The sequence below is a fragment of the Lepidochelys kempii genome, chromosome 10, assembly GCF_965140285.1.
Source record: "Lepidochelys kempii isolate rLepKem1 chromosome 10, rLepKem1.hap1, whole genome shotgun sequence".
NCBI classification, from domain to species: Eukaryota; Metazoa; Chordata; order Testudines; family Cheloniidae; genus Lepidochelys; species Lepidochelys kempii.
In genome coordinates this window covers 48145885-48173856 of record NC_136389.1, presented here as the reverse complement: position 1 = coordinate 48173856, position 27972 = coordinate 48145885, and the positions used below count along the sequence as shown (strand labels likewise).

Sequence of the window (27972 nt, the reverse complement as noted above, 5' to 3'; positions counted from 1 at the left end):
TCCCCCTTTCACGTCACACTTGTACTGGCAGTAACCCACTTGATGAGCAAACCCCGCCGTATTTTTGGGCACTACAGGGATCTGTAGCTTAGGTAAAAGAAGCCTTGCTGCAGAGTAAATGGGGGAAGCTAAGAACAAAAAAGAGTAAAATTCAGAGAGAGAGAGAAGCAACCAGCTGAACCATAAACGTTATTTATTGAATCATAGTGATAACTACACAAGGAGAGCCTAAACCAACATAACATACATTATTAAAGGTTAATACCTGAGGTAGAAAGGAAAACAGAGAGAGAGAAAGAGGGGGACCTCACCCACTTCAGGAGGCTTGAACTGGTCGGGGTTCCTGAGTGATGGTGGTAGCTCAGGGTCCTGAGGTCAGGAGACAGGCAGAGCCCTCAGCACAATCAGTCAGGAGAAGATGGAGTCCCAGTGGAACTGATGCATAGTTTGGATCTAAGCATCATAACCTTACTTGGGCATAGGTAGGGGTTTTTGTAGAGAAAATACAATGGTTCAAGGGAGAACAAGAGATTTGTTTATGGGTAAACTGATGACTTAAGGGTTTTCTTTAGGCTAGACAATAAAAGCTGATCACTCTTGGCTGTGGGTGGTGTTTTCTTCCAGGGAGCTCACAAGGCAACTAGGCTGCTTCAGTATTTTGGATATCAATCAAGGATTTATTACTAGAATTGGTCTGATAATTGCTGAGCTGGGTGTGTGCAGGCGTAGGTTCATTAACATCTGGAGCAGAGATTCCCATGATGCAGTGCGTCCCTGCTTTTCTGGTCCCAGAGTTCAGTGCGGTTCTCCGTTCTCCATTCTGTATGCAAATTGAGATGTCTCCCTGTCCCATCTTTCATGCAGATGAGGCTAGGGGAGTTGTCTCTGTTCTTCATGTTGTACGCTAATGGAGATGTCTTAATCTTGTCACCCTTGTCAGGAGGGGTCTAGGTGTGAATCCCAACGCCCTTCACTGCTCTCTGCAAGTTTTTTTTCTCTGATGGGTTTTGGTTTAAACAGAGGCTGAGGTGGGGGTGGGGGAGTGTCTTTCATGAGTCAGACAGGCTGGATACTGCACCCTGGTTCCCCAAGAACACAGAGCTGACTGGTATCAGAATGGCCTGATTTCCAGAGGTGCTGAGCGCTTGCAGTTCCCAGAGCTGTCAATGGGCCTTGGGGCTGCTCAGCTCCCCTGACAATCAGATGGTAATTGTCTGATCTGGGACAGGAATCTGCTGCCCTCTGGAGTCTTCTGGGCTCTCCCTTTGATGGGTCTGTTCTCCAGCGAGAACATTCAGTTAAACCAAACTAGCATCCTCTCTCCTTTTCGCTAGGACTCGCATATGGGCATTGTAACCAGCGTAAGACTGAATGCCGGCCTCAAATCTCCGATGGCAAGAAAACAACCTTGAGTTATCTCAAAAATCCCCCTTAGGCACCAGAGCCTGTCTGCTGGGCTAGGGGCCTGAATCACTCAGTGCCCCTTTTGTGCCCGGCTACACCATCGACTACAGTGTGTGGGGAAACAAGCCCTAAAGCTTTATCTTCTGATCCCTGAGTGCAGCACAAGCCTAGAGGTACCAAACAGGGTACAGTCATCTCTGGGACAATAGCATCGAGTGATGCACAGTTACATTCTAACAAGGCCCAGATAGGAGTCTTTCCATTAGCTTCCATGGGCCTGGAATCAGAGTAGAAGCTAATCAAGATTTGGGGGGTGGGCACAGAGAGTGGTGCTGCTCCCATGTCTCCTGTCCCTCCTAGGGCAAAGGGCCAGCCTTTTGAGCTGAGTTTATGCAAAGACATGGCTCTGTGCTGCTGTGCACACCCTGGGTAGGTGCTGCGTGGGCGGTCAGGGAAGGGCTTTGATTTATGTGTGGGCTCAGGCAAAAGGGCTTCTGGATGGCAGACAGGATTTTGCAGCCTATGCTCTCTGGGATGAGATCCATGGGGCCTGAGTGGACCACATGCCTATAGGTGAGGAGCAGGAGGCTTCTCAGCTGCTCAATGGAAGCTGGCTCCTGAGAATTGCAAAGGAGAGAGTGAGGAGAAGGGATGGCTTCCAGCTGCTCCTAACTCACGAATGGGGCCAGGGGAGGATTTTTCACCCAGCCGGGATAGCAACCAAAGGCTACTCTGCTGAGCTGAATTGCCTGGACTCCAAGGCCCTTCCCAGCTTCCCAGGGTTGGGTGATTGAGGTGACCCGGCAGCCAAAGGGGACACACTAGCAGTTGCTTTAATTCAGCCTAGCTCCAGAGATGTCATTGGGACTACAGTGGATTGCACCAGCTGAGAATCTGGCCCAGAGAGTTACTAGGAAGGTTTGGAGGGTTGCGGGGAAATGTCAGACATGCCGGCCCTGGTGAGTCTGCCAGGAGGTCTGTGAAATAGTTCAGGGGAAGACCAAGGGTCTGTTTTGCTGAGAAATGTGTCAGCTGGAGCTGATGGCATGGCAGTGTCTTTTGGGCCCTCTCTGAGCCTTGTTTATGGGGCTGTGTGGAGCATGTCTGAGCTGCCCAGGAGATACCCTGGAGAGCTTATACAACAGGACCCACCTTTCCCCCAGAATCCACCCCCTTGTGCTGCGATTTCAGCTCCATGGAGGAGTAAGGAAAGGGCTCTCTCCACGGAGCCTGAGCCACTGCTTGGAAATTCAGCTCCTCACCAAACAGGCTTCTGGGAAGCAGTGTCCTCCCTGGCAGGTCCCTTTATCTGCAAAGGTTTGTGGAGGGATGGATGAAAGAGCAGAGATGCTAGGTGGGACCGTACCTGCAGAGAGCTACCGGCAGAAGGGTGGAGCTGCACTCTGCTGACGAACTCTTCCCAGTGCTCCAGGATGTTGAAAATCTCACCTAGGTGTTGCCTGGCACACAGCCCAAGCCCTCAGGCCAATCCCTGAGAGACAGAAAGACGGAGGTTGGGAATGCTGAGCAACAAGCCAAGGGGCCAGGATGGGCTCTCAAGGTCATTGCCAAGGGCATGTGTATAAGGAAGGTCTTTTCAATCCCCTGGACCGTGTCCAAGGCAGAACATACACACGTAGCATCAGGGGATTGACAAGGAACGAGTGATCTCTTGTCAGTGGAGGAGCAAGGGCCTCACCTCTCTTTCCTCTTCTTCTCGGAAATTGACCATCTCCACCATAAGCCATAGCTGGGGCTTGATGGTCTCTGCTGGAGACAACATCAGCCCGGTGAACCAGCACTTGTAGAGACAGCTCTGCGAAAGAGACACCATCATGCTGGCTGCTGGCATGCACAGAGCCCACGGGGTATAGCTGTCTGCTTCACTGGCCCCAAGCTGCCCCTGAGGAGCGACCACTGTTCTGAACTAGGCACTGAGCCCTAATTCCTTCCAGGACAATGACTTTGTCACTGGGCAGCTTATCACTGTAGACCAGCTGGCGCCTGATACTAGTGATGAACCAGCCCAGCCAGGTGTGGTCCGAGATTAAGAAGAGAAGGTCTTCCAGGAACTGCCAGGGAAAGAAGAGCCAGTTAGAACTGAGACAGGCCAAGAAATGGGTCCTCTCAATAACTCCAGCCAGGAACCCACGACACTTGGGAGGGGAGGGGAAGAGGGAGCATGAACTGTCACCCCCATGTCTCTCCTAATGCTTGTGAATCCTTGTGAGTTGCCCTTGGTGCTTCTCCAATTGTATCTGCTGGGCTCAGCCGCTTCCTCTGTCCCACAATGCAGTGCTGCTGGGGGGGCCTCTTAATCCTGCCTCAGTGTGTGGGGGCTGGACGAGCTGACCTCTTGAGCTCCTTTCCAGCCCTCCATTTCTCTGACCCTTAACTGCAGCAGCTGCTGCTCCCACTCCCTCTGGTAGAATCCAGTCTCGTGATCTGGAAGAGATGGGAAGATCAGTTTCCTTTCTGTTTAGACCCGTCTACTGGGGAGCAGCCTGCAACATGGCTCTGGTTTGGCGGGAGGCAGGGAGGAGCTGCCGACTCATGGGCCCCAAGGAGATCCATGGCTCTGTGCAAATCGCTGATGGAGAACAATGCCCCTCAGACCCAGACCCCTTGATGTGAAATACCCAGGAGTTCTGCTTGCCAAGATCCTTCCCCAGGGTGTGAGGTGTCGGATGAAGGTTAGATACAGTCCTGGAAAAAGAAAAGGAGGACTTGTGGCACCTTAGAGGCTAACCAATTTATTTGAGCATAAGCTTTCGTGAGCTACAGCTCACTTCATCGGATGCATTCAGTGGAAAATACAGTGAATTTCTTTTTGCAAATACAGACTAACACGGCTGCTACTCTGAGTCCTGGAAAGGATCCTTCCTGTCTAGGCATGGCGGGCTGGGCTAGATGACCCAAGGGATATGATTCTGATGTGATCCTCTCTGATTCCAAGGTCACAGCATCATATTATTCTGGATTCAGAGGGAGGTCCTGGCCTCTCCCTCTCTGAGCCCAGCACCACAGTGCTTTGCTCCTGCAAGGGGAGACACCCCCTCCTCACCTTCCATGTAGAGGAGCATGTCATTCCTGTAGTTATCCCAGAATTGGCTTGACCCAGCCTGGAACATGCTTATCAGCTGGAAGAGGGGGAACATGGATGCCCTTCTGACCTGTACCGTCATATATGAAGATGCACCAAGCACCTGGCAGACAAAAATACAGAGGTGGCTGTACTCCTCCCTTGCAAGGCAGTTAGAGAAGGGCGCTCCCTACAGGTGCAGGGGGAGAGCTCAGTGTTGGAGGGAAGGAGACAGCAGGGAGGTGGAGCTGACAACCAGGACAGGATTGAGATGGATATTTCAGTTGATCAGGGACACTCTATGGACCAGCTATTGGCTCCTTCCCATCCTCTCACTCCTGGGCTGGCTCTAGCTCAGATGAAAGGAGACAGGATTATCCAGAGGCCGTGAGGCAGCTGCTGGGTCAGATCCTTGGCCTAGGCTAGAGCAGCACAAGGGGAGCTTGAAGCAGCCCGAAAGAGGCAGCTGGTCCATAAAGGGAATCCCCAGCTGCCCCTTGGTAAGAGAGGATGCTGGAGGCCAGGGGGCAGGAGGGGGCCTGCACAACAGTCCCTAAGGGCTCATTCCATCTGGCTTACATTGGAGTCATCCGAGGGCTGCACTAACTTGTGTTGGGGAACCTGATCCAACCCCAGGATCAGGGGAGCCAGGAAGGTGGCTGGCTCAGAGAGCTCGCTGGGTTTGTTAAATGCTGAGAGGTGCTGGGTCGATATGCAATGAACGTGAGGAATGTGACGAGCCAGCTCCTCTGGGGGCTGCAGGGAGAAGAGCCACGCGTTGCAGGCCAGCTCCAGAAGCAGCCCCTTCTCACTGAGGATAAGGAAACCTCCCAACTGCGGGTTACTCACCAGCAGCTGAGCCAGCAGGTCCTGGGGTAGAGTGGCCCTGGGGCTTGACCAACACCCTGTGAACAGAAAGGGGGCACATCCCACCAGGTTCTGAAGGGATCTTTTGCATTTGTCTCTGAGCTCTACCTGCGCTCTTGGCAGCTGGCTGTGTCCTTGCCGTGAGCCGGAACCAGAGCCAGGAGCTGATCCCCGCCCCCACCTGGGGCAGACGCCTCTCGCTACAGAAGGACTAAGAGCGGGTGGACAAAAGACTGGGACTCACCTCTGTTCCCCTTGCCACACCTGCTGGCCAAGGGCAGCCTGCCTCCCTCCGGAATCATCCTCACTACTCCGACTAAGGTCTGCAGGAGGAGAGGCAGGGCTGGCCCATGGGCTGCTGGTTTAAGGTGAAGCAGCAGCCAAGGCCATAAAACCTGCAGAGCAGAGAAAAGCCAGCTCAGTATGGAAATATCCTCTTCCTGCACCAGCGTTCTGTTTCCTACACTAGACAGGACACCTGGCCTCGCCACCGCCAGCCAGACCTCTTTACCCAGCCTGAACCATGGAGCAATCCCCACCCCCTCCCCCTTCACACCTGTCGGTGTCTGCCTCCAGCACCAAATCGAGTGACAGATGACTGACACCCCCACTCCACCCCCTGGCCTTTTGTTGAGTGTAACATCATCATTGGCAGCACTGTAGTTCCTAACTCCAGGCCCACTTGGAAAGGCTGCGTTCTCACGGCGTGAAAGCAATACACCAGCTTGATAAATAAAGAGGACACTAGGAAAACCGATACTATCAAGTGAAAGGTTTGAGCTCTGACCTTCACATTCCCCACACAGGCCTGCGCCACTTGAACCACAGACACAATTGTTGTCTGCTGTGTGGACAAGAGGAGGACTTAACACGCACTATGCCAGAGGGTTACACAACTCTTTGCTAGACAATATAGAATAGTGGAGATCAGGAACCCCTGGGGGTCTATCCCCACCTGTAGTAACTAAAGCACGTATATTTGGCATGCTCAGTCTGAAAGACAGTGTAGCTGAGTGCACAATACTTGGGTCTGCCTTATTAGAAATGTGGCTTCTAGTCTCTGCTCTGCCTGAAGTGACCTTGTGCAACGTGGCTGTTAATTTGTTCAGTGTGGGAAGGGGGCTGGCTAATACTTAACTGCTTAGGCTTGAGGCCTGGGTCAGTCATCAGGTCTGTGCAGTGTGTGGAAACATAAAGCAGTAGTCAGCAGAGATGAGATTTGGATGTAGTGTCTCCCAGCTCAGTGGACTCTCTCTTAGGCACCAGGGTATTGTGGGTGAGGAGCAGGAAATCCTGGGCTAGGGTTGGCTTTTGCAAAACAAGAATGCAATGGACTGTATAGACCCCACCCTGTAACAGCCAGGAAAAAGTTAACAGAGCAACCAACGAAGAGGGACTGAGCTATGGAAGCTGCAGAACCAGCATGACTGACCACAGGGGATGCTAGAGCGGAAGAGCCCCTGTGACACTAAACCCTAGCATGCAGGGGCACTGAGCCAGTGAGCGTTCCCTGTTACAAAGAACCAGGGCTGGCTCAGATCCAGGGACCATTTTACCCAACCCCATGATGTTCTGGAGTGGGGAGGCTCAGATAAATAAGTCTGGTTGGGGCCTGTCTCATCGAAAAGCTCAGATCCAGAGAGGCCTGCGTCCAAAGGAGAGGGGCAGGGTCACTTACATTGGCCATTCTGGGGGAGTCACCCGGGGACTGCAGGGTGCTGGAGCAGAGCTGGCGGACCTCGAGCTCCATGGTGCACCTTCTGTCTGCTTTCTCCTGATGGTGAGAAATAAGGGAGACACCGGGGAAATTTAGATTCAGTGGAGACTTCCATGGCACGGTAACTATAGTGGGCATGGCAGGGGGTGAAAATGGGGCTTGAAGGGAAAAGGCGCAACCCTGGCTGTGACTGTGCCATAACCAGCCCAGGGCCTGTGTGGAGTCAGGTCTAGGCTCCACCCCTCTGCCTGGTGAAGACCAGATCCATGTGGTGATTTGTCACAGCCAAAGACTGTTGACTCCTACCTGGGGCAGAAGAATCAGTGGGGCCTGGCTGGCTGGAGTCCAGATTTATCCTGTCCCGTTCGGAAAGGTGTCCATCCTGTAATTCAGAAGGGCAGTGGTGGGGTGAGGTATCATGTGACTCATTCTATGTAGGGGCAATAGGAATCGGAGGGAAACTGAGGGAAATCTGTAGCGTGTGGGACGCTTCTGGGCAGAATTCCTACTCACCAATAGTCTGAGTCAGTCTTTGGCAGAGACGGTCCAAAAGCCCCATATTGACTCCTAAGACAAGAACCAATGTAAACAGATCACAGGAGTTTCTCTTCTATCGCACGGACTTCAGAACATTCACACCTCACTCTTGGGAGGCCAAGCTAGCACTTTGGTGCCCAGTGCTCTGCATTGCCATGTGGAATGAAACCCAAGCTTAATTCTCTGTGCTGGTCTGCGGCTCCCAAGATGGCTGGAATTGCTCCGGGTGGGGGGAGCCTCCATTTCCTAGGGGAGGCTCTCTGCTTGACTAAGGGGTTTGAAGGGGATTCCGCTGGGTTCCCCTCAGCCAGAAGGACGTAATTCGTGAGCTGGAGAACCCCAAGGAGCCAGAGACATTGCGAGGCTCGGACAGAGGTGGATGCACGGAGCTGCAGCACTGAAATGTGGGATTCCCCCTTCCTTGGGGATAAAACCTTTGTGGTACCTCTCCTCCTTCCTTGGGATTCAGCAAGGCGGCTCTGTCACCTAAAGCATTGGTTCCATGAGGTAACTGAGTTTATGAAGTGTTATTCTGGCTGGAGAAACTCTGGCCAAGAAGTGATCTATTCTGTCCCACCTCACTGCACAGCCCCCAAACCAGCAGTGCCTGAGGCAGCATCTGATCGTGACTCACAAAGCCTTTTGTAATGTACATATGAAAACCACGGGCAGCTCAGTCATGAAAAATGCATTGGTGCCTGCTTCCAGGAATGGAGTGTGTGTGACTCAGTAGCCCCCACAGTTCCAGCCCCAGCCGTGATGGCTTGACTCACAGTCAGCCAGTTACACATCACAATGATCGTTTGCACAAGCAGTCACCGCAACTGCTTGGATCATTGCTGCAACCGTGCACACAACTTCATAAGGCGTTGTGGGCATCCTTCTGAATTTTGAGGCTGATGAAACCTTTGCTCTCATAATAACAGCTGTGATGCTCTAATATAGCACTCTGCGTTAATATACCACTCTTCACCCAGAAGGATCACACGGGGCTTATACTGTTTGCACAAGCTAGAACTAAACATTATATTGATTCTTTTCAGAGTAACAGCCGTATTAGTCTGTCTTTGCAAAAAGAAAAGGAGGACTTGTGGCACCTTAGAGACTAACCAATTTATTTGAGCATGAGCTTTCGTGAGCTACAGCTCACTTGATTCTGTAAAAGACATTGTAGATGACCAGCAACTTTGGCCTCGGAAAGGAATTCTGGCTGTGTATCATGCTGCTTTCTGCCTACCTGGCCCGGGAGACTCTGTGTCAGGTGGGTTGCCATCCCTGGCTGACACTGCAGTCTCTTGCTCTGCTGTGTCTGTCAACAGAAGAGAAGGATTAAATTTCTCCATTAAAGGTCTCTCTTGAACCGCCAGGGGAGTGATCTGAATGATAGTGCTGAGGGGAGGGGAGTTTTCTGTACCCAAAGCAGCAGGTTCCAGTCCTCTTGTGGAACTTCAATTAACCTGATTTCACTGAGTAACAAATACAGTCACACCTGGGTCACCAAAGAACTTCCTCAGTTACAGAGAACATGTGTGTGACCCAGAAAGGAGCGATTCTCTAAACAGAGGCAAAGCCACCCCAACTTTCCTTCTCAATGTCACAGGTCGGTGCCAACAATCACAGCCCTCCGGACTCCCCCACAGTGTGCAGTGGGGTCTCAGCAGTGCAGGGGATGGGGACTAGCTTGCAGCAAACACAGCTTGGAGGATTTAGAAATCTAGCACGTGCAGTGCCTGGGGAGGGAGAACTGCAGGGAGATGGGGATGCCAAGAACCCTTCTCATTCAGGCAGTGCAGACCACAAGGCCTCTGGAAAAGTCGAGTGCCAGGCACAAGCATAACCTCATTAATGGGAAGGAGGGGGCCGACCCACTGAAGGGAGTTGGCAAAGGGCAGGTATAGCCTATAGGTAGCACCCTACCAAATTTACGGTACATTCTGGTAAATTTCATGGCCACAGCATTTGAAAATCAATTTCAGGTTTTCAGACGTTTACATCTGAAATTTCACAATGTCGTAGTGGGGGTTCTATCCCAAAAAGGAGTTGTGGAGGAGTTGCAAAAGTGTTGTAGGGGGGTTGTGGGATTGCCACCCTCACTTCTACGCTGCCTTCCGAGCAGTGGGGGTATGTACCCGGAGGGGGGGGGTCTGATCTCCCCCGCGAGGGCAGTTGTGCAGGGGAAGTGTGAGTTCTGTCCCTCCCCAGCCCAGAGGAGACTAGCAGCTGGAGCCAGGGGCATGGTAGGAGCCTACCCTTCACCGCCCCTCCAATAGCTAGATTTCAGGGTCCATGACTTTTCATGGCTGTGAATTTGGCCTACCAATGGGATGGTTTAGGTTACGAAATAAATAGAAATTAGGTTTTTGGCCTAAGTTAGCTTAAGTATAGAAGAGTTTGGAAAACTGAAGTTGTTAGTGTGAGGAAAGCTAGCGATAAGTTGGAGATCCTGTTATGGGAAAGTAAGAGTTAGCAAGGACATGGCTTGGGGTTCTGCTACTGTTAGGTTTTGGTTATAGCTGGCTTAAGCAGGGTTTTTAATGAGTGTTTTTGAGAATTGTGACTGTTTTATTAAAATGCTATCTATACTGCTAGTATGGGAAGGATATTGGTGCAGATGTTAATGTAAACCACGTGTAATGTAGAGTCAATAAGGAGGCGATGGAAATATAATTAGTGTAAGGAGCAGTTGCACGTTCAATAGTATGAGAATGGCTCCTACTGGGAGTTGTTTTGTTAATTCCGTGAATGCTCCAATTAACACCCCAAGGGTACCGTTATGTCCCAGGGTTCACAGGCTGTACTTCACTCTGTTGTCAGTGGGCTGATCCCCCACTGATCCACAATACAACAGCTATATGCACACTCGGTGTTGACAGTGTAAGTGTAATTGTGCACCTGTTTGCTGAACTAATCATTTTCTTTTTGAATGAAGTTTGGTTTTTATCATTCATAGTGTTGCCTAAATACATTTTCTGTAACTGACCTAGATGCTTGAACCTGGGTTTTGTTGCAGCCTTACCTGTAACAACTTACTGTGAATTGGAAACATTTCAACATCAAGGTTACAGAAGGTTACGCAGGGAAAGGGGTGAATCTGAGTTATATATACCCCTGTTTCCTATTTAACCTGAAGTAGCAGGCCCAGATAGGGAAGGGCTGCAACACCCAGTGGCTGCTGTATTCTCCTTCCCCTGGTCTGTGGCTGTGGATACGTGCAAAGGGGGTGGGGGGTCATTTCATAGAATCATAGAATATCAGGGTTGGAAGGGACCTCAGGAGGTCATCTAGTCCAACCCCCTGCTCAAAAGCAGGACCAATCCCCAATTAAATCATCCCAGCCAGGGCTTTGTCAAGCCTGACCTTAAAAACTTCTAAGGAAGGAGATTCTACCACCTCCCTAGGTAACGCATTCCAGTGTTTCACCACCCTCCTAGTGAAAAAGTTTTTCCTAATATCCAACCTAAACCTCCCCCACTGCAACTTGAGACCATTACTCCTTGCCCTGTCCTCTTCTACCACTGAGAATAGTCTAGAACCATCCTCTCTGGAACCACCTCTCAGGTAGTTGAAAGCAGCTATCAAATCCCCCCTCATTCTTCTCTTCTGCAGACTAAACAATCCCAGTTCCCTCAGCCTCTCCTCATAAGTCATGTGTTCCAGACCCCTAATCATTTTTGTTGCCCTTCGCTGGACTCTCTCCAATTTATCCACATCCTTCTTGTAGTGTGGGGCCCAAAACTGGACACAGTACTCCAGATGAGGCCTCACCAATGTCGAATAGAGGGGGACGATCACGTCCCTCGATCTGCTCGCTATGCCCCTACTTATACATCCCAAAATGCCATTGGCCTTCTTGGCAACAAGGGCACACTGCTGACTCATATCCAGCTTCTCGTCCACTGTCACCCCTAGGTCCTTTTCCGCAGAACTGCTGCCTAGCCATTCGGTCCCTAGTCTGTAGCTGTGCATTGGGTTCTTCCGTCCTAAGTGCAGAACCCTGCACTTATCCTTATTGAACCTCATCAGATTTCTTTTGGCCCAATCCTCCAGTTTGTCTAGGTCCCTCTGTATCCTATCCCTGCCCTCCAGCATATCTACCACTCCTCCCAGTTTAGTATCATCCGCAAATTTGCTGAGAGTGCAATCCACACCATCCTCCAGATCATTTATGAAGATATTGAACAAAACCGGCCCCAGGACCGACCCCTGGGGCACTCCACTTGACACCGGCTGCCAACTAGACATGGAGCCGTTGATCACTACCCGTTGAGCCTGACAATCTAGCCAACTTTCTACCCACCTTATAGTGCATTCATCCAGTCCATACTTCTTTAACTTGCTGACAAGAATACTGTGGTATTCCTCCTTTCCTGGTCACTGATAGAAACCCCAGGGGGGGTGAGGTAGACAATACAGCTGTGTGGGGAACTAATCATACTGCATGGCTTCTCTGGGGAGGGACTGCCACCAGTCACAGCCCAGAGCATTTATATTGCATACCCATCTCCAAGGCATTTGACAAACACCTCACCCCACAGGTAGGGAGCTGAGATAACATGGACAGGGACAACAGGGGGAAATTTGGGGAGAATCTGCTCCAAATTCTTCCTAAACCAGCAGGATTCCATTAGAGATTTTAGCCCAAGAGGCCAGGACTTCACCAGCTCTGCTTGTCTCCACTTCTCTAGTTAATAACAGATCTCCCTCAGGAGACGAGGAGAGTGTAGACAAGGCCGGGATGGCAGTGCTGCATTGCGGTCCCATCAGGGAATTCCCTGTTAGTCCAGAAGGGCTAGAAACGTCTGTGGGTTTAAATAAAGCTAAAATGCTCCAAGGAACCTTAGAGAAAACAAACCTCCTACATCAGGAGACCCTGTCTCCCCAAGCACATGGAGATTCCAAGCACATTCCCAGTAGCCTCCTGCAGGTGGTCTGGAGAGGGCAGCAATGGGGGGAGAGCAGGCTCCATTTCTGGGGAGAATTCCTACTCACCTCTAAATCAGACCACCAGTCGGCAGAGGTGGCCGTAAAGATCCATATCTGCTTGTTAGAGGGGGAAAGGACTGAAAGGCAAAGGAAGAGTATATATGTGTGTGTGTGTGAAAACAAGAGATATGGACATGGTGTTGTAATTTAAGATGTTAACAGTTTCTCCTGTTAACCACTAAATGGTTAGACCATGCATTTGGGGGAGAGACAAGGGCTAAACATTGGGAAAAGGAGAAATAGTGGGTTTTAACTGAATTTAAGATTCTAAATATTTTGTTAATTGGCCAGTCTCAAGACAGCTCCTTAAATGGCTTCTTCTAACTAAAAAAAGAAAAGGAGGACTTGTGGCACCTTAGAGACTAACCAATTTATTTGAGCATAAGCTTCCGTGAGCTACAGCTACATGCATCCGATGAAGTGAGCTGTAGCTCACGAAAGCTCATGCTCAAATAAATTGGTTAGTCTCTAAGGTGCCACAAGTACTCCTTTTTGCGGATACAGACTAACACGGCTGCTACTCTGAAACCATTCTTCTAACTAAGTAATTTAACTACTTTCTTCGATTTCAGAGGATTTAGTTAAAATTGCTTACTTTGCTCATCTATATAAACTGTCTAGTTATTAATAGGATCTTAAAATTATTTTGCTCATCCATAAACAGTCTTAGTATTGATGACTCACAATAATTTTGGGAAATAAGACTCCCTCACCCCCCTCCAAAAACCTCCAATCTCTCTGGTCACGCAATCACAGACATGAAGGTCGCTATCTTACAACAAAAAAACTTCAAATCCAGACTCCAGCGAGAAACTGCTGAATTGGAATTCATTTGCAAATTGGATACTATTAATTTAGGCTTAAATAGAGACTGGGAGTGGCTAAGTCATTATGCAAGGTAGCCTATTTCCCCTTGTTATTTCCTACACCCCCCCCCCCCCCCGCCCAGACGTTCTGGTTAAACTTAGATTTAAACCTGGAGAGTGGTCAGTTTGGATGAGCTATTGCCAGCAGGAGAGTGAGTTTGTGTGTGTGTGTGTGTTCCCGGGGGGGTGGGGGTGAGAGAGCCTGGATTTGTGCTGGAAATGGCCCACCTTGATTATCATGCACATTGTAGGGAGAGTGGTCACTTTGGATAAGCTATTACCAGCAGGAGAGTGAGTTTGTGTGTGTGGTTTTTGGAGGGGGGTGAGGGAGTGAGAGAACCTGGATTTGTGCAGGAAATGGCCCACCTTGATTATCATGCACATTGTGAAGAGAGTGGTCACTTTGGATGGGCTATTACCAGCAGGAGAGTGAGTTTGTGGGTGTGGGGGTGGAGGGTGAGAAAACCTGGATTTGTGCTGGAAATGGCCCAACTGGATGATCACTTTAGATAAGCTATTACCAGCAGGAGAGTGGGGTGGGAGGAGGTATTGGTTCATGGTCTCTGTGTATATATAATGTCTTCTGCAGTTTCCACGGCATGCAACCGATGAAGTGAGCTGTAGCTCACGAAAGCTCACGCTCAGATAAATTGGTTAGTCTCTAAGGTGCCACAAGTCCTCCTGTTCTTTTTGCTCTGTATAGGAATATGCTACCAGTAGCACTTATCGATATGTGTAGATTGTAAGAAACTGCTATTGTATTAAACAGCTACCTGATGTAGCAAATGCCTACAGAGAGCAGTTTCTCACACTGTTGTGTATGTGAAATTGCTACATGTAGAAATGTGCTATCTGTAGCAGTTAGCGATACGTATAGATTGTAAGAAACAGCTTTTGTAAAAAGATGCTACTTTATTTGTACATGCTTGAAAACTGTTATCATATTTCAATCTTCCCTCATTGGTCATGTTTTCTAGACCTTAAATTTTCACAAACTTTGTAAGTGTACTCTCTATGCCATTATCTAGGGCAGCGGTCTCCAAAGTTTTTGGATTGTGCACCCCCACGGTGCCGCGGAAGAAAGGAGAGGGGAAGGCCTGCCGCAGGCATGTCGCCGGAAGGGAAGACCTGCTGCATGTGTGCAGAGCTGCCGCCCGTGCCTTCTGGCTGTGCTCCTCCTGCCGCGCACCCCCTGGGATCCACTGGCGCACCCCCTGGGGCATGCGCACGCTACTTTGGAGACCACTGATCTAGGTCATGTTTTCTAGAGCTTAAATTTATAAGTGTACTCTATGTACTCTCTATGCCATTATCTCAATCATTAAGATTTTGAATAGAAACATATCCAGAACTTATCCCTGAAGAACCCTACTCGTTATGCCCATCTTATTTATCGTTATGTCCATCTAGGGTTCATGTCCATAGTTTGTTTATGAGAAGGTCATGGGAGACAGTATCAACAGCCTTACTAAAGGCAAGATATACCACATCTACTGCTTGTAGGCTTTTTACACTGTTAAAGAGAGTGATCAGGTTGGTTTTACATGTGAGACTGCTTGAAATGCCTTTTTTAGCAAAGTTGGACCTGTCGCTGCTGCAAACTATAGGGATGTGCTGCCTATGACACTACAATGCGATGAAGCTAATTCCTACAGACAGCACTTTCTCACGCCACTGGTATGTAAGGCTGTTATCTGTAGGAATCAGCTACGTCAGCTGGCCTTAGTAAGTTCTTACCATTAGCAGTTCCTGTTAGCCTTGTGGTGTTCTGAACAACATTAGCTGTTATGCTAAGAGAAAGTGAGATGGATTGGGTACGAGCTAAAGATATGACAGTCTTAACTCCTCTGCTGACAAAACATGAAAATAACTTTTTCCTTACATATGTTTCTGGATGGTACACAACTGTGGCCAGCTCAATTAGGGCCCAGCTGGCCCTGATAAGAGGGCTGTGGGCCAGAAGCTGGAGAAGTCTCACTCTAGCCCTGGAGTGAGTGGGAAGGGGACTAAGGTACCTGAAGTGGAGCAGTGCTGGGGAAGGGCACGGGGAGCTGGGGAGCTCCAGCCTGTTACCCCCAGGCTGCAGGTCTTGATGAAGGCCTTTGAAAAGGTACTGGGGCTGCAGAGGGGCAGCCCGGGGATAGGAAAAGGCAGCAGGTCCTAACCCCTTGCCAATGATGAGTGGCCATTACACTGCAGTCTGCCTCAGTGAGCGGGGGCTAGATGATGACTGGCAGTAGCCACTGAAGCAAGGTGGGTTTAGAGGGTTGGGGATTCCCCTGGGAGGGGAAACCCAGAATAAGAGGTTACTGCGGGGGCAGCACCCCAAGGTAAAGGGCACCGGAGTCCAGCAGGGACACGGGTGCCAACAGCAGGCGAGACACTGGCCAGTCGGAGGTGCTCTGTACACTGGAGAGCTAATTCCCTAGACTACCAGCAGGAGGCGCTGCGTTGGTGAGTCTCGACCTCGCTACAGTGCCATTGGATTAGAGAAGCTTTTGTGGCAAGAACCACCAGGAGAGCAATGTATGTGTAATATAACTATGTTAAAAATGCTCACCTTAACCTATTATTTCCCAACTCATGAGGATAAAAGAACTAACACACTGGATACCAGTCATATTATAAACTTTAACTTTCCTTTGTGGGTCAGTTGGACAAGTCTGTACAAATTAATGAAGAAAAATAACCAAATTATCCAACTGACTGAAATCACACAGGCCCAGGTTCAGACATGCAGTCTGGCTATTTTACATCAGGGATCTGAAATATAAAGAGTATCTGCACAAGCAGAACAAATTATAACACACCATTGGTATGATATTCTTAAAAGATGGGCCCCCTCTTGGTCTTCAACTTTAAAAATTGTTACACCCAATTATTCTTTTCTGTGTTCTGATAAGTTTAATGTTAATTGTAAAGTGTGGTATGTTCTGTTGGATGCTGAAACCACCAGCTCAGGTTGTTTCAAAAGAATTATACAGCCTTGAGACAATTACATAAAGTGTGATCCATTCAATGCCTCTGGATTGAAGAGTCATTTGCGGGTCAATGTAGAGCTGAATTGATGAAATTGTTTCTTTTCTTTAATTATTTATTATTTATTAATATGACTTTATTTTGTATCAAATGAACAAACCAAATTTCACTGTTCTAACATTGTAACTCCTGTTTGCCTACCAACATTATAAATTGTTCGTTACACTTGTTTTAATAAGATTCTATATTGTAACTAAAACCCCATTTTAAAATGCTTACTCCATTTTGCAAAACCCTGTTGTAACCTCATGAACTTAGTTCAGGTGTGTGAATGAGGTATGCACAGATATCAACCTCCAGCTGCAGCCTGTCCTGATAAAGTTAAGTGCAAACACCAACGGCTGAAGATGCAGACAACAGCCTGACAAAGTAAGAAGAGTCCACCCCAAAAGAAAAGAACAAAGGTACAACTGAAGCAAGATCAAAGACAGGTGCAACTGACGGGTGATCAATCACACCGAACCCTGAGGCAGCGTGACACAGCAAGACCTATAAAGAAAAGGAGTACTTGTGGCACCTTAGAGACTAACCAATTTATTTGAGCATGAGCTTTCGTGAGCTACAGCTCACTTCATCGGATGCATACCGTGGAAACTGCAGCAGACTTTATATATACACAGAGAATATGAAACAATACCTCCTCCCACCCCACTGTCCTGCTGGTAATAGCTTATCTAAAGTGATCATCAGGTGGGCCATTTCCAGCACAAATCCAGGTTTTCTCACCCTCCACCCCCCTACACAAATTCACTCTCCTGCTGGTGATAGCCCATCCAAAGTGACAACTCTTTACACAATGTGCATGATAATCAAGTCTGGCTATTTCCTGCACAAATCCAGGTTTTCTCACATCCCCCCCACCCCCATACACACACAAACTCACTCTCCTGCTGGTAATAGCTCATCCAAACTGACCACTCTCCAAGTTTAAATCCAAGTTAAACCAGAACATCTGGGGGGAGGTGGAGGTAGGAAAAAACAAGAGGAAACAGGCTACCTTGCATAATGACTTAGCCACTCCCAGTCTCTATTTAAGCCTAAATTAATAGTATCCAATTTGCAAATGAATTCCAATTCAGCAGTTTCTCGCTGGAGTCTGGATTTGAAGTTTTTTTGTTTTAAGATAGCGACCTTCATGTCTGTGATTGCGTGACCAGAGAGATTGAAGTGTTCTCCGACTGGTTTATGAATGTTATAATTCTTGACATCTGATTTGTGTCCATTTATTCTTTTACGTAGAGACTGTCCAGTTTGACCAATGTACATGGCAGAGGGGCATTGCTGGCACATGATGGCATATATCACATTGGTGGATGTGCAGGTGAACGAGCCTCTGATAGTGTGGCTGATGTTATTAGGCCCTGTGATGGTGTCCCCTGAATAGATATGTGGGCACAATTGGCAACGGGCTTTGTTGCAAGGATAAGTTCCTGGGTTAGTGGTTCTGTTGTGTGATATGTGGTTGTTGGTGAGTATTTGCTTCAGGTTGCAGGGCTGTCTGTAGGCAAGGACTGGCCTGTCTCCCAAGATTTGTGAGAGTGTTGGGTCATCCTTTAGGATAGGTTGTAGATCCTTAATAATGCATTGGAGGGGTTTTAGTTGGGGGCTGAAGGTGACGGCTAGTGGCGTTCTGTTATTTTCTTTGTTAGGCCTGTCCTGTAGTAGGTAACTTCTGGGAACTCTTCTGGCTCTATCAATCTGTTTCTTTACTTCTGCAGGTGGGTATTGTAGTTGTAAGAAAGCTTGACAGAGATCTTGTAGGTGTTTGTCTCTGTCTGAGGGGTTGGAGCAAATGCGGTTGTATCGCAGAGCTTGGCTGTAGACGATGGATCGTGTGGTGTGGTCAGGGTGAAAGCTGGAGGCATGCAGGTAGGAATAGCGGTCAGTAGGTTTCCGGTATAGGGTGGTGTTTATGTGACCATTGTTTATTAGCACTGTAGTGTCCAGGAAGTGGATCTCTTGTGTGGACTGGACCAGGCTGAGGTTGGTGGTGGGATGGAAATTGTTGAAATCATGGTGGAATTCCTCAAGGGCTTCTTTTCCATGGGTCCAGATGATGAAGATGTCATCAATATAGCGCAAGTAGAGTAGGGGCTTTAGGGGACGAGAGCTGAGGAAGCGTTGTTCTAAATCAGCCATAAAAATGTTGGCATACTGTGGGGCCATGCGGGTACCCATAGCAGTGCCGCTGATCTGAAGGTATACATTGTCCCCAAATGTGAAATAGTTATGGGTAAGGACAAAGTCACAAAGTTCAGCCACCAGGTTAGCTGTGACATTATCGGGGATAGTGTTCTTGACGGCTTGTAGTCCATCTTTGTGTGGAATGTTGGTGTAGAGGGCTTCTACATCCATAGTGGCCAGGATGGTGTTATCAGGAAGATCACCGATGGATTGAAGTTTCCTCAGGAAGTCAGTGGTGTCTCGAAGGTAGCTGGGAGTGCTGGTAGCGTAGGGCCTGAGGAGGGAGTCTACATAGCCAGACAATCCTGCTGTCAGGGTGCCAATGCCTGAGATGATGGGGCGCCCAGGATTTCCAGGTTTATGGATCTTGGGTAGTAGATAGAATATCCCAGGTCGGGGTTCCAGAGGTGTGTCTGTGCGGATTTGATCTTGTGCTTTTTCAGGAAGTTTCTTGAGCAAATGCTGTAGTTGCTTTTGGTAACTCTCAGTGGGATCATAGGGTAATGGCTTGTAGAAACTTGTGTTGGAGAGCTGCCGAGCAGCTTCTTGTTCATATTCCGACCTATTCATGATGACAACAGCACCTCCTTTGTCAGCCTTTTTGATTATGATGTCAGAGTTGTTTCTGAGGCTGTGGATGGCATTGCGTTCCGCATGGCCGAGGTTATGGGGCAAGTGATGCTGCTTTTCCACAATTTCAGCCCGTGCACGTCGGCGGAAGCACTCTATGTAGAAGTCCAGTCTGCTGTTTCGACCTATAGACTCTGAATTCAAACTAAAAGCCTATAAAAAAGGATGGGTGAGATGGAAGACTGTGGGTAACATTCTTCTGCCAACATCGAGGGGCATCTGTGCGCGCCCCACAGAGACCCAGCCCTTCCTCGTACCCGGCTTTCCTGGCCAGTTAGCCGCTACGAACCCAAGCTGCGAAATCAGGCCACGTACTCAAGCTACGTTCAGGACTGGTAACTATCCAGCAGCTGCAGAACATTTGAAGTGTGTGTGTGTGTGTGTGTGTGTGTGAATATTAGGTATAAGCTATTGGTTATAGATCAAATTGTGTTATAATAAACGTGGCATCTTGCCTTGTCCCCTGAAACGATCCTGTGTAGTTTTATCTGTATAACATTTTATCTGTCCCTCCCCTGTTAACTCAAGAGTAAATAGTCCCACTACAATTCTGATTTCAGCAGCAGATATTTTCACCCCTCTGGATCTATCACCTGGTGGTGGATAGAAGTTGCTGTGCCTCCCACCTCTCTTGTGTGGTGTAGTGGACAAAAGAGTGAGAGAGAAATGATTTTTGCAAACAAACAAAGGTTTATTTAAGGGAAGTAACATCGGGAAAAGGAAAAAATCATGAACTATAAAAAACATAGGCCCTAAATAACCGGAACCTTGACTGTCTCTATAACGAACAGCCCCCGAGCGATGGGTGCTCACACTGTTTTTTTTCAAGATGCATGTGCCAAAGTTCTGAGGCAAGCAGCTCTCTAGGAAACAGGTGTAACTGGTTCCAAATGTCTCTTGGCCTCTTTATGGAACTTTGGACGGAAAGAAACTTCACTCATTTTTGGAGACAATCTACCATTGTGCTTTATACAGACTTCCACTTCTGTCACCGTTACACACACTTAAGGAGTAAAGAGGTATCACCACCAAAATGACACCAGCAGGAGAGTGAATTTGTGTGGGGGGGTGGAGGGTGAGAAAACCTGGATTTGTGCTGGAAATGGCCCATCTGATGATCACTTTAGATAAGCTATTACCAGCAGGACAGTGGGGTGGGAGGAGGTATTGGTTCGTATTCTCTGTGTATATATAAAGTCTGCTGCAGTTTCCACGATATGCATCTGATGAAGTGAGCTGTAGCTCACGAAAGCTTATGCTCAAATAAATTGGTTAGTCTCTAAGGTGCCACAAGTACTCCTTTTCTTTTTGTGAATACAGACTAACACAGCTGTTACTCTGAAACCACTCAGAACCGTGGTACTCACGTCACCTCATTGCTCTCTCATTTAATTTTTGAGACGTTTTCTTCAGCCTTTGTCTTCACTGTTAAAACGTCACTTGTCTTGTGTTGTTTTCATTAGTTTTATTAGCAGTGAAGGCCTAATAAAAGAAAAGAAAAGAAAAGGCCTCTCTGCATACTGGGGACACCCGATATATTAGACACATCTGGACTATTCTTCAGTAAGTTCTTCTCATTCTCAGTATGCTGAGCTGAAGGGTTTGTCTTCCCATCATCCAGATTGCTGGGACAATCACTTCTCACTGTTCAGTCTTTGTACCTCAGGTTGTTTCCAGTTATTCTTGTAGGCTGTCATTGTCCACCTTTTCTTTCTTCCCCCCACTTTCTGGAAGGCTCTTTGCTGTGACCTGGGTCAAACAGCACCCACTGTGTAGAGGTATCTGAACTTGGTCAAGAAGTCCCCATTGTATAGCACTATCGTTCAGAGGTTTCTATTGCACACAGTTCCTGGGGTAATCTTTATGTGTTTATGCTTTCATTCAATAAGCCACTAACATTGTCTGGCCTCATCCAACAGAGCACATTTGAAATACAGAGACATGGTCAATATTTCTAGCCTCAGATACAAACATTACATGCATACAGGTTGGATAAACGCAGTCAATAGGTCTTAAGTTTTGCAATGATACCCCATATCAGCCATCTTGTATAAAGTATATATTAGCTATGTCATATCCATATCATAAGCATATTTTCATAAAGAATGTAGAGTATAATGTCACACCCCACATGTATGAGGGGATGAGGTGGATGAGGCTTTCTTCCGGCAGCTCGCGGAAGCTACTAGATTGCACGCCCTGGTTCTCATAGGTGACTTTAATTTTCCTGATATCTGCTGGGAGAGCAATACAGCGGTGCATAGACAATCCAGGAAGTTTTTGGAAAGCGTAGGAGACAATTTCCTGGTGCAAGTGCTAGAGGAGCCAACTGGGGGGAGCTTTTCTTGACCTGCTGCTCACAAACTGGGAAGAATTAGTAGGGGAAGCAAAAGTGGATGGGAATCTGGGAGTTGGTTGAGTTCCGGATCCTGACACAGGGAAGAAAGGTAAGCAGCAGGATACGGACCCTGGACTTCAGGAAAGCAGACTTCGACTCCCTCAGGGAACGGATGGGTAGGATCCCCTGGGGGACTAACATGAAGGGGAAAGGAGTCCAGGAGAGCTGGCTGTATTTCAAGGAATCCCTTTTGAGGTTACAGGGACAAACCATCCCGATGTGTCGAAAGAATAATAAATATGGCAGGCGACCAGCTTGGCTTAACGGTGAAATCCTAGAGGATCTTAAACATAAAAAAGAAGCTTACAAGAAGTGGAAGGTTGGACATATGACCAGGGAAGAGTATAAAAATATTGCTCGGGCATGTAGGAATGAAATCAGGAGGGCCAAATCGCACCTGGAGCTGCAGCTAGCGAGAGATGTTAAGAGTAACAAGAAGGGTTTCTTCAGGTATGTTGGCAACAAGAAGAAAGCCAAGGAAAGTGTGGGCCCCTTAATGAATGAGGGAGGCAACCTAGTGACAGAGGATGTGGAAAAAGCTAATGTACTCAATGCTTTTTTTGCCTCTGTCTTCACTAACAAGGTCAGCTCCCAGGCTGCTGCGCTGGGCATCACAACATGGGGAATAGATGGTGAGCCCTCTGTGGAGAAAGAGGTGGTTAGGGACTATTTAGAAAAGCTGGACGTGCACAAGTCCATGGGGCCGGACGAGTCACATCCGAGAGTGCTAAAGGAACTGGCGGCTGTGATTGCAGAGCCATTGGCCATTATCTTTGAAAACTCGTGGCGAATGGGGGAAGTCCCGGATGACTGGAAAAAGGCTAATGTAGTGCCAATTTTTAAAAAAGGGAAGAAGGAGGATCCTGGGAACTACAGGCCAGTCAGCCTCACTTCAGTCCCCGGAAAAATCATGGAGCAGGTCCTCAAAGAATCAATCCTGAAGCACTTACATGAGAGGAAAGTGATCAGGAACAGTCAGCATGGATTCACCAAGGGAAGGTCATGCCTGACTAATCTAATCGCCTTCTATGATGAGATTACTGGTTCTGTGGATGAAGGGAAAGCAGTGGATGTATTGTTTCTTGACTTTAGCAAAGCTTTTGACACGGTCTCCCACAGTATTCTTGTCAGCAAGTTAAAGAAGTACGGGCTGGATGAACGCACTATAAGGTGGGTAGAAAGTTGGCTAGATTGTCGGGCTCAACGGGTACTGATCAATGGCTCCATGTCTAGTTGGCAGCCGGTGTCAAGTGGAGTGCCCCAGGGGTCGGTCCTGGGGCCGGTTTTGTTCAATATCTTCATAAATGATCTGGATGATGGTGTGGATTGCACTCTCAGCAAATTTGCGAATGATACTAAACTGGGAGGAGTGGTAGATACGCTGGAGGGCAGGGATAGGATACAGAGGGACCTAGATAAATTGGAGGATTGGGCCAAAAGAAATCTGATGAGGTTCAATAAGGATAAGTGCAGAGTCCTGCACTTAGGACGGAAGAACCCAATGTACAGCTACAGACTAGGGACCGAATGGCTAGGCAGCAGTTCTGCGGAAAAGAACCTAGGGGTGACAATGGACGAGAAGCTGGATATGAGTCAGCAGTGTGCCCTTGTTGCCAAGAAGGCCAATGGCATTTTGGGATGTATAAGTAGGGGCATAGCGAGCAGATCGAGGGACGTCCCCCTCTAGTCGACATTGGTGAGACCTCATCTGGAGTACTGTGTCCAGTTTTGGGCCCCACACTACAAGAAGGATGTGGATAAATTGGAAAGAGTCCAGCGAAGGGCAACAAAAATGATTAGGGGTCTGGAACACATGACTTATGAGGAGAGGCTGAGGGAACTGGGATTGTTTAGTCTGCAGAAGAGAAGAATGAGGGGGGATTGGATAGCTGCTTTCAACTACCTGAGAGGTGGTTCCAGAGAGGATGGTTCTAGACTATTCTCAGTGGTAGAAGAGGACAGGACAAGGAGTAATGGTCTCAAGTTGCAGTGGGGGAGGTTTAGGTTGGATATTAGGAAAAACTTTTTCACTAGGAGGGTGGTGAAACACTGGAATGCGTTACCTAGGGAGGTGGTAGAATCTCCTTCCTTAGAGGTTTTTAAGGTCAGACTTGTCAAAGCCCTGGCTGGGATGATTTAGTTGGGGATTGGTCCTGCTTTGAGCAGGGGGTTGGACTAGATGACCTCCTGAGGTCCCTTCCAACCCTGATATTCTATGATTCTATGTTTGCTGATCTGCAAATACTAAAGGAGCATGCAGCTTTGGGTGAAAACGCTTATGACAATAGTGCAGAGCCATGCAAGCTCCATGATTCTGTGTGAGATGGCAGACAATGAGGAGGGCCAGACAGGTTAGTGGGTTTAGAAAAAAAGGTATAAACATTATGTATACATTTATGTATGGGATACATATAAAATTAGTGGATAGTTAACAATGCATTATAATAAGTTTGATCCCATGGCCACAACCACCCCTGTCTGACCTGTTTGGTACCCAGCATATATTGCAAAACCAAAGCTTCCCAAAATACAGTGGGTGGACAGTGGGATATCTAGTCATGGTGCACCTCACTCTGAATCTATACAAGTGCTTCTGGTGAGTACCCTGACTGCTGAGGCAAGGAGTCCAGGAGGCATGCACACAAGTGACATAGTAACCATAGTGAATCTATGCTGACATAACTTGAGTTAACCCACACTTAAAGTGTAGATATGGTCTTAGGTATACGAAATGTTTGGCAAAGCTAACAGGAACTGTATGAGGGTAGACTAAGATTCATTCAGGTGTTTCGGCTCAAGGCATTGGAACTGGCCTTACTGAACCCTACAGGCTCAGGAACAAAGAGGCACAACAAGAAGACATAATTTCTTTATTAAAAATTCTTGACTGGAGGGTGTATAACTCATAAATTTAGAATTCTTGTGGTTGTAAAGATATCTTGGGATTGTAGATGAGTGTTCATTATACTTTGAAAGGAAAAACTATGAATGGATTGAACAAAGAATTAGATCAGTCCCTCAGGATAAGTAGATTGGCTATTAGCCAAGATAATTGTCATGGAGTCCCCGGGCGATGCTCTGGAACTGCTCCCTACGAAGCCAGTCTCCTCTCTGTGAGCAGACTATCTTCAGGGCAAGAAGCTCACACGGCTTCCTCCTTCCTGGGTCTGACCTTGGAGCATTCAACATCCTCTGCCCCTCCGTGCGCTTCCCACAGCAAGTCTGCCCAGGTGGGGTCCTGGGGAAGCCAGAGGGTCCTGCACCCCAAGTTCACAGTCAGACGTGACTCTCAGCCAGCCAGTAAAACAGAGGTTTATTAGATGACAGGAACACTGTCTAAAATAGAGCTTGTAGGTACAGAGAACAGAACCCCTCAGCCGGGTCCATTTTGGGGGGCAGTGAGCCACACAACCACATCTGCACTTCGCTCCACGTCCCCAGCCAGCCCCAAACTGACTCACTCTCCAGCCCCTCCTCCTCTGGGCTTTGTCCCTTTCCCGGGCCAGGAGGTCACCTGATTCCTTTGTTCTCCAACACCTTTAGCTATCACCTTGCAGGGGGGAAGGGCCCAGGCTATCAGTTGCCAAGAGACAGAGTGTCGGCCATTTATGTATGTTGGCCCTTTGCTTTGCAACAATTACACCCCCTTATCCCACCACCTAGAGACTTAAGAAATGCATAGGATGTTGTGGAAAATGAGTCATACTTTTTGTTTGGTTCAAACAATCTGAGGCCTTTTATTGAGTACAAGCATGCAGGGAGAGAGTCAGAGATGGTCACACGCAGGTGCCAGCCTGATTTCTCTCTGCCCTGCCCCTATAACACCAGTCTTATATAGCTCCATGTTCAAGTCGAACCGATTAGTAATTTTCCACCACTCAAGCATTATTAATAAAGCCTTATAAGGAAAATAAAAAAACAGCTTCATAATTAGCACAGTGCTGATGCACCTTGTCATTTTCAAGATCTGCGGTTTGTTATGGCAGCATTTTGACTAGGGACTTTTTGCAGGGTGGAGGGTGCATACAAGGGGCAGCTAGGGCCTTTTCAGAGGCCCTTTGGTTCTTATTTAGTTAGAAATTGGCCTAGTCCATTATTTGTGTCAAGTGCCATAGCCTAGCATACGTCAATGCTTTAGCTCAAGCCAAGTCTTACAGGAGACAGGCCTGTACGCCTCTTGCATTACAGCCCTTGCATATGTTGCATATAATGCATAGATGGAGCTGTAGAAAGGGGAGGGGGTTAGGTCTACAGCAATTGCCCCCACAAGAGGAAACTGAGGCACCCCTACAGTATTCAGAGGAAACATTAAGAATGTTCCCACTTTGTCACAATAATCAGGGATGCAGGCCCATGCTCTGCATGTCCCTAAACCATCCTTTGGCTGCCAGATGCTGGGAGTGGACAATGGGATGGTTCAATGAGCCATTGCCTGATCTGATCATTCCCTTAGAAGCACCTGGCATTGGCCACTGTCACGAGACAGGATATTAGATTAGGCGGACTATTTGTCTGACCACCAATATTTACACCATTGGTGGATTGACTCAAAACAGAGTTTTGACAATAGGTCAGAAATTCAGTCAGTGGAAGTCAGATGATCCAACAGAATAAACATCTGCTCTAAAAATGAGAAGAAAAAATTAGAATTAAAAATTCAGGGAATTCAGGGAATCCCAGCAGCAGATAAGACAACTTGGGAAACTGCTTGGAGACTCTATGCATTCAGATACAGTGATAAGGGATTCTTTGTTTCTGAGGGGATAGATGTAAAATGTTTCACTGAATTAAGTCTCGGGGATTATCTACACTGGCAAGTTAAAGCGCTCTAACTTGCTGGCTCAGGGGTGTGAAAAATCACCCCCGGCCCCCGAGCGCAAGTTTGAAAAGCGCTAGTGTGGACAGGCGCGGCTCCCAGTGCTCGGAGCTAATCCCCTGGTCGAGGCGGATTACCAGGAGCACTGGCACCCGCGGCAGCGCTTTGAAGTGTGCAGTGTAGACATAGCCTCAGCCGCTTAGATAAGACAAAGAGCAGCTGCATTGAGGAGGCATTGGATGCCTGTGACTTTAAGAACCCGGCCCCGGGAAGCCGATGCTGAGAGGTGCTGTCTGTGAGAGGGGAAATACAAAAAAGCCCCTTTGCCCCCCCCCCCCCATTTTGGCAAACGCTGGTGTCTCAGCCCCACTGGGGTACCTGTTACCCCCTGTGCCCTGCCTGGGCCGGGTTTTGCCCTCTGTCAGCACCTCGCTCCCAGCTTAACTCCGGCTCCACCCTGATTTTGCCCTTTAGCCCCTCTCCTTATCCTGCCTCCAGCTGCTTGACCCTGCCCCCGCCCAGTCAATTTCCGCCCCCTGCGCGGACCCTGGCCACCCCCCTGCCCCGATTCGCCCCCTTTTAAGCCCTGCAAGTAGCAGGCCGCAGATTTTTACGGCTAGTAAGGGCAGGGTGAAGGGCCCTGGGTTCCGCAGATGTTACTGAGCATGCGCAGATGAACAGAGCATGCGCAGTACACTTACGCGGAGCCGTAGCCTGCGTTACACCGGGCTCCCCAGCCGCGGCTCGGCCCGTGTCCGCGCTGCGCCATGGCCGGGCCCCGGGTGCTGAAGCACCGGCGCACCACGCTGGAGCGGGCCGAGAAGTTCCTCTCCGAGCACGGCTTCCCCGACTGCAACCTCCGGGGCAGGTGGGAGCCGGACCGTGCCCCGCTAGTGCCGCCCCCTCGGGCCGAGGGGGGCGCTAGTTGCGTCGCCGCACTCCCAGCCCCTGGTGCCTGCTGGCCCGGCGGAGCGCGGGGGCCGGGGCCGGGGCCGGGCTTGGACAGCGACGTGGCTTCTCCCCGGGGAAACCCGCTGCTCGGGCTGTGGGTCCGCCTGGGAGTGGCGGTGACTCCAGCCGTGCCCGGGGCGGGGGAGATCGGGTGGGAGGGGCCCGCCTGCTACAGCACGGGGCCGCCGCTCTGGAGCGGGGCGCAGGCTCGGGGGAGGGGAGGTACAGGGACACTTACAAGATCCTTCATTGTGCGTTTAAAATTAAAGCCTTGAAAAATCAAAGGTGCTCTGCGGCTCTTTCCTTCCCCTTTGCCGTTTCACTCTGCAGTTCGGCTGGTCAGTTTCAGTTTTGCTGCTTCTTTCTCTCCGATTCTGATAATCCTTTTGGGTTTCTCACACTGTAGGACGGAGGTGCTCCTTTTCACCCTGTGGAGCAGCTCATAACAGATCCTCTCACAGGCCCATCTGTCTTACCAGCACCACAATCTTCCTGTTG

At 48.7% G+C, this 27972-nt stretch overlaps 2 protein-coding genes across 7 annotated transcripts in view; one reads left to right on the top strand and one right to left on the bottom strand.

The window, feature by feature from the left end:
- Positions 1-26: 26 nt before the first annotated feature.
- Positions 27-27972, bottom strand: LOC144930919 (uncharacterized). Of its 2 annotated transcripts, XM_078854640.1 has the most exons (8): positions 27225-27972; positions 7584-7637; positions 7377-7452; positions 7032-7127; positions 5598-5748; positions 5336-5391; positions 4469-4610; positions 27-4110 (listed from the first exon to the last, which is right to left on the bottom strand). In XM_078854640.1, exons 4-8 carry the CDS (start codon positions 7101-7103, stop codon positions 3956-3958), a joined length of 576 nt encoding a protein of 191 aa, XP_078710766.1. In that variant the 5' UTR covers positions 7104-7127; positions 7377-7452; positions 7584-7637; positions 27225-27972; the 3' UTR covers positions 27-3955. The 2 variants fall into 2 exon arrangements, 1 of the variants encoding a protein (XP_078710766.1); XR_013636422.1 differs by lacking the exons at positions 4469-4610; positions 5336-5391 and adding an exon at positions 6492-6703.
- Positions 27209-27972, top strand: part of MAN2C1 (mannosidase alpha class 2C member 1) — a 30474-nt gene continuing 29710 nt past the window's right edge. For all 5 annotated transcript variants that reach the window (XR_012153947.1, XM_073303451.2, XM_073303452.2 and 2 more), the window contains exon 1: positions 27209-27391. Coding sequence is in view for 4 of the 5 variants with exons in the window: in XM_073303451.2 (XP_073159552.1) it covers positions 27291-27391 (101 nt within the window). In the remaining variant the exon portion in view is untranslated. The remainder of the gene's footprint in view (positions 27392-27972) is intronic.

Bases quoted from the DNA above. Each gene is read 5' to 3' on its own strand.
- LOC144930919 (XM_078854640.1), bottom strand. From the start codon at position 7,103: ATGGAGCTCGAGGTCCGCCAGCTCTGCTCCAGCACCCTGCAGTCCCCG. The intron at 5,749-7,031 runs GTAAGTGACCCT...TCTGCTCTGCAG, and splicing joins ACTCCCCCAGAATGGCCAAT to GTTTTATGGCCTTGGCTGCT. The intron at 4,111-4,468 runs GTGAGGAGGGGG...TTCTTTTTCCAG, and splicing joins CATGCTCCTCTACATGGAAG to GACTGTATCTAACCTTCATC.